This window comes from Triticum aestivum, chromosome 7B (assembly GCF_018294505.1).
Source record: "Triticum aestivum cultivar Chinese Spring chromosome 7B, IWGSC CS RefSeq v2.1, whole genome shotgun sequence".
In the NCBI taxonomy this organism is placed as follows: Eukaryota; Viridiplantae; Streptophyta; class Magnoliopsida; order Poales; family Poaceae; genus Triticum; species Triticum aestivum.
The window spans coordinates 517,906,241-517,912,070 of NC_057813.1; the positions used below are offsets into that span (position 1 = coordinate 517,906,241).

Genomic DNA, 5,830 nt, shown 5'->3' on the forward strand with positions numbered 1-5,830 from the left:
GTAATCACCATCTTCTTCTTACCCTAGCAAATATTTCTCCAGATGAACTATGCTGGGTGCTCCTGCTGGTGCTGTTTAGTTGTGTACTAGCTTGTTAGCTCATGGTCGTTTGTAGCTTCTTGACTTAGAAGCTGCTGTGCTGCTTATTAGTCATGTTCACGATGCTGTTAGCTCCCACTGTTGTAGATCTCAGGTCACTAGTTTTCAAGTGCATCGGTAGATCGAGTAGCAAAAGTACGGTGGGATTTACAAGTTGTGATGCCCCATCTGTGTGCGTCTGTCGTTGACAATATTTGTCCGCGTTATCCTAGTAAAAAGTGTACCTACCAAATTTGTTTAGGAAAAGCCTACATATATTTTCATGTGAGCATATGAGTCTGTAGTTGTAGTTCTGCTGTTTATGTCCTGAGTAACTAGGAGTTGGTGTAGTAACTCTCATACCTAACACTTTATTTTGTTCTTACAGTACCAGGAGAAGATGAGCTTGTAGCGTGGACTCATGTATTAAAGCTTTACCAGCTTTCATAGATCCGGATGGTTTTGAAGTGATAGCTGGCTTGACTTTGCTTTTCTTCAAAGCATCTTGACAGACCAAAATCCGTAATTTTTGGCACCATGTTTTCGTCTAGCAATATATTTGCAGGTTTTAGGTCTAAGTGAAGGATATCGATCTCTGTGAATATATTGTAAACCTTCACAAATTCCCTTGATTATTTCATAGCGCTATTTTAAAAGAAATTATTTGGCATTTGGCATTGTCCAACATGCATATCTATGACTTGAGAAGTTTAAAGAAATACAGTCATTGGATATTGTGTTTGACTTAGAAAGAAAGATGGAAAAGTTAAACAAAAAGTTGCGAAGGCAGATGAATGCTTTGCTTATGCATAATCCATATTGATAAAGTGCTATGGAATGATCAAGGAATTTGTGAGGTTTACATTATCTTCGCAAGAGTTGTATTGTTCACTTAGACCTAGACATGCAAGTATATTTCTAGGCGAAAATATAATGTTAAAAATTGCGGATTTTTGGCTCTCAAGTTGCTTGGAGGAAAATCAAAGCCAGGCTATTGCTTCAAAACAGTTTGGATCTATGTATGAAAGAAGGGACATTGATGAACTGGGTTGGATTTACTTTGACATCAGGTATTTGTATATCATAATCTATGAACTTGTTTGCATGTTAACATCAGGTATGTGTATATCATAATCTATGATTGCAATACGCACCTGCAACTTAGGGAATAGGTTGGAGAAATCATGGGAAAGTATGCACATCAGTTGATAAAACAGAAAACACAAATAGGTCTATTCAGACATCAGGTGTGCTGGTAAGCTCACTTATGGTCCATGACATGCTCCACTAACCTCTTTTTTTAGAGCCTAGTGTACATCTATTGGTACTCCGAACTGGTGGAGGAAGTCAAATGTCGTTAGTTGTCAAATAGGAAAATGTTTCAATGAACTGTAAATATTTGGAGGAAGCCTTTATAGTTTCTTGCACAAAGAGTATCACATATGGATGCTATAAGTATTATTTTGGAGGATATTTGTTTCTACATACTGTGTTTTCTGTTTTGTTATATCGTGCCTGCACATTATAAAGACACTGTGGCTAGATCGTTGTTAAGGTGCAGAACTCCATTTAGCTTAGTAGTGGATTTATACTGGGTCTGAGATATTTAATCACTAGTTGAAACAATTCCAGTTTGTGTATTTATAATGATCTGCATTCAGTTGTTTGTAAAATGTTCCATGCAATAGTATATGCTAATTTTGTAACAACTAATGGCAAGGAAAGAAGCCCTATCTCTTTTCATCTCTTGCTTCTGTATGCGCAGGTCATAAATGATCAGCCTATGGTAACGAAGTAGTAGATGTGTACAGTTCTGCTGTTGTACTTCGCAAGCTCAGTTAACAGACGAATCCCTGTCCAGGCTAAGATTTCCATGTTTTGCGCTCTTGGTTGTTACAAGGAGCAAACATGAGGGTTCAGGGGAGACAAGCCAGGAAGGATGGATGACCTAGCAGTGAAGATTGGCCGGCCCCTCTGCTCGTACTCCATGAGTTCCTACTATTTGGAGACAAGCTAGGAAAGATGGATGACCTAAAGATTGGCTGGCCCTACGCCATGGCAGTTCCTCCGTGAATGAGGATCGGGGTTGATGGCATTATTAGAGGAAATGCATCTTGAGCACGGGCTGTTTTCGTCTAGGAACTGATTTTCGTGGTCTTCCAGTTTCCACTAGAGCTCTAGGCTGGTGTATCTCACATAGAGAAAACTGGAGTGACCTTCCCGTGTGATCCTTCGGTGTGATCCTTTATTTTACCACCTCAATTTTCATGTGAGATGTACATTGACTATTGTTCTTTGTTTCTGCGAAAACTCTGTTCATTCAAAGCCTTTGTTTCTACGAAAACTCTGTTCATTCCAAACTCTCTGTACATTGACTATTGTTCTTTGTTTCACAGCCACTCTGGAATCCAGTAGCTCACAGAGCGGAAATGTAATCATTTCTTAAATGAAAGGATCTGGTTGGAATCTTAAAGTGTGGCAGTCTTAATAATGTAATTATCATCAGTTATCCTCTAGGCTTCTAGAGTGGAAGGTTCTCCCAAACGAACCAGAGACGGTGCGCCCTTGGAAAGATTGTGGGTCACCAAACAAGGGTAAAAATACCCGGTAACAAAGTAGGCACGCTCTTGGTTGCTGGTAGTTGCTCACTCCTGTCATGAGATTTCTACTAGGTTGATAAAAAGAAGAGAGCGGCCGTGTGCTTGGCTTTCTCTCTCTGAACCTAACTCCCATCCATGGAGATTAGCAGCGAGGAGAGGGTGGAGCTCTCCATCGTGGTGACCCACCCCGACAATGGCGACGCCGGCGTGGAGGAGGATCATCTATGGCCGACCAAAGACGGCCCTCTTCCTATATTCCTCAAGGTGTCTTATCAGTCAGTCTCTGTTTTCTTTCGGTGTTCACTATCAGTATTTGTGGGACAGAGTTTACATCACAGATCAAACTATTTTGGACGTTTTCTCCCTAGAATGGCTAGTATTCCAGTTAATGATCATGATCTCTAGTCAAAAAATTTGTTGCTGTTTTGGTAATCTATGGTTCCTGCTGGGATAATTAACAGGTTGCTAGCTAATTACCACCAAGCAGCAGTAGAAGAAACATTTTCACTCTGCACAATTTCTGTTATGACATGTAACAGAGCTCTGCTCATGATGGATGGAAAATGCAGTTTGAGAATGTGGAGTACAAGGTGAAGCTGAGTCCCAAAAACCCCCTGACGGCTGCAAAGGTGGCCTTCTCATCCCACATGAGGGAGGACAATGGCCGCAGCAGCTGCAAACATATCCTCAAGGGCATAGGCGGCAGCGTCGACCCCGGCGAGATTCTGGCGCTGATGGGCCCGTCCGGCAGCGGCAAGACCACCCTGCTCAAGATACTGGGAGGCAGGCTGGGAGGCGCCGTCAAGGGTCAGATCACCTACAACGACACCCCCTACAGCCCCTGCCTCAAGCGGAGGTAAAAACACACGAGAGCTGTCGAGCATCAGAGACTGAATTCTTGCGATTCCTTGTACAACAATGGAGAAGATCGAGAAGATTGAGTGAAAAAGATTGAGAAGATCAATTGGTTGATTGATCAAACTCTGTTGTTTTTGTTCGTCGCGAAATGCAGGATGGGATTTGTGACGCAGGACGACGTGCTGTTCCCTCAGCTGACGGTGGAGGAGACGCTGGTGTTCGCCGCCTTCCTGAGGCTGCCGGCGCGCATGTCCAAGCAGCAGAAGCGCGACCGGGTGGACGCCATCATCGCGGAGCTGAACCTGGAGAGGTGCCGGCACACCAAGATCGGCGGCGCGTTCGTGCGCGGGGTGTCGGGCGGCGAGAGGAAGCGGACGAGCATCGGGTACGAGATCCTGGTGGACCCGTCGCTGCTGCTGCTGGACGAGCCCACGTCGGGGCTGGACTCCACGTCGGCCAGCAAGCTCATCGTCATCCTGCAGCGGCTGGCCAAGTCGACGCGGCGGACCATCATCACCACCATCCACCAGCCGTCCAGCCGGATGTTCCACATGTTCGACAAGCTGCTGCTCATCTCCGAGGGCCACGCCATCTACCACGGCAAGGCCAGGGACTGCATGCACCACTTCTCCTCGCTGGGGTTCACGCCGGAGATCCCCATGAACCCGGCCGAGTTCCTGCTGGACCTGGCCACGGGCAACCTCGAGGACATCAGCGTCCCGGGGCTGCTCCGGGACGGCTCGCCGGCGCCGCAGGAGTTCAGGTCCCGCGTCGTCGCGTACCTCCAGGCCAAGTACAGGGACCACGCCGGCGGCGCCGAGGAGGACCAGGCGAAGCAGCTGGCGAGGAGGCCCGGGGAGCAGCTGAGGCTGGCCATCCGGATGCGCAAGGACCGGAGCATCAACTGGTTCCAGCAGTTCGTGGTGCTGTCGCGTCGCACGTTCCGGGAGCGCGCCGCCGACTACCTGGACAAGATGCGGCTGGCGCAGGCCGTGGGCGTGGCGCTCCTGCTCGGCCTCCTGTGGTGGAAGTCGCAGACGGGCAACGAGGCGCAGCTGAGGGACCAGGTCGGGCTCATCTTCTACATCTGCATCTTCTGGACCTCGTCGTCGCTCTTCGGCTCCGTCTACGTCTTCCCCTTCGAGAAGCTGTACCTGGTCAAGGAGCGCAAGGCCGACATGTACCGCCTCAGCGCCTACTACGCCAGCAGCACCCTCTGCGACGCCGTGCCGCACGTCGTCTACCCGGTCCTCTTCATGGCCATCCTCTACTTCATGGCCGACCTCCGCCGCACCGTCCCCTGCTTCTGCCTCACCCTCCTCGCCACCCTCCTCATCGTCTTCACCAGCCAGGTGCGTAACCTCTTCTTCTTCTTCTTCTTGTGCATGCCGACGGTGACATCGACGGCGAACGGCGATGATAGCTCGATCTGTGATCATCAGGGGACGGGGGAGCTGCTGGGGGCGGCGATCCTGAGCGTGAAGAGGGCGGGGGTGATGGCGTCGCTGGTGCTGATGCTGTTCCTGCTCACTGGAGGGTACTACGTGCAGCACATACCCAAGTTCATACGGTGGCTGAGGTACGTCTCCTTCATGCACTACGGCTTCAACCTGCTGCTCAAGGCGCAGTACCACGGCCACCTCACCTACAACTGCGGGAGCCGGACCGGGTGCCAGCGGCTGCAGTCGTCGCCGTCGTTCGACACCGTCGACCTCGATGGCGGCATGCGCGAGGTCTGGATCCTGCTCGCCATGGCCGTCGCGTACCGCCTCCTCGCCTACTTCTGCCTCCTCAAGAGGATAACCCTCACGCCCTTGTGAAAAGAGGGAGTTTGGCACGTCGTGCTTTGCTAGATAGGTCTTCCGAATTATCCTTTGTCACATGTCATGCATGTTTATTAATGGGTACAAGCCTACAAGGCAAGAACTGGGAGCAATGTGCATGGGTTTTCTTCTTGTTTGTTTCCTTAATTTTCCTTGCTTGGAGGTAATGAGGCCTTGCTGAAGGCGGTGGGCCAAGCTGTCCCAACGTATGCGATGATTGTATTTAAATTCCCAAAGGAACAGAGCAATGTGCATGGATTTTCTTCTTGTTGGTTTTCTTAATATTCTTCAGTTTTGCTATTTCTCATGTACCTAATTTTTTTTTGTTTCACGTCAACCACCTTCTTCCTTCCTTCCCCCTTCACGTCCAACCTCGTCGGAGAAGACAACCCCACTATCTATCTTACGGGGAAGCCATGACCCCATTATCTATCTTATTAGGAGGAGCTATGACCCCATTATCTATCTTTG

At 48.7% G+C, this 5,830-nt stretch overlaps 1 protein-coding gene across 1 annotated transcript; it reads left to right on the top strand.

Moving 5' to 3' along the window:
* The first annotated feature begins 2,728 nt into the window (after positions 1-2,728).
* On the top strand, positions 2,729-5,626 carry LOC123155813 (ABC transporter G family member 26). Its single transcript, XM_044573944.1, has 4 exons — positions 2,729-2,942; positions 3,248-3,534; positions 3,691-4,888; positions 4,979-5,626. The coding sequence occupies exons 1-4, from the start codon at positions 2,814-2,816 to the stop codon at positions 5,354-5,356; spliced, it is 1,992 nt and encodes a 663-aa protein (XP_044429879.1). The 5' UTR covers positions 2,729-2,813; the 3' UTR covers positions 5,357-5,626.
* Positions 5,627-5,830: the final 204 nt, after the last annotated feature.

Excerpts from the sequence above, each read along its gene's own strand:
- LOC123155813 (XM_044573944.1), top strand. The coding sequence starts at position 2,814 with ATGGAGATTAGCAGCGAGGAGAGGGTGGAGCTCTCCATCGTGGTGACC. Across the intron at positions 2,943-3,247 it reads CTCTTCCTATATTCCTCAAG|TTTGAGAATGTGGAGTACAA; the intron begins GTGTCTTATCAG and ends TGGAAAATGCAG. Across the intron at positions 3,535-3,690 it reads AGCCCCTGCCTCAAGCGGAG|GATGGGATTTGTGACGCAGG; the intron begins GTAAAAACACAC and ends CGCGAAATGCAG.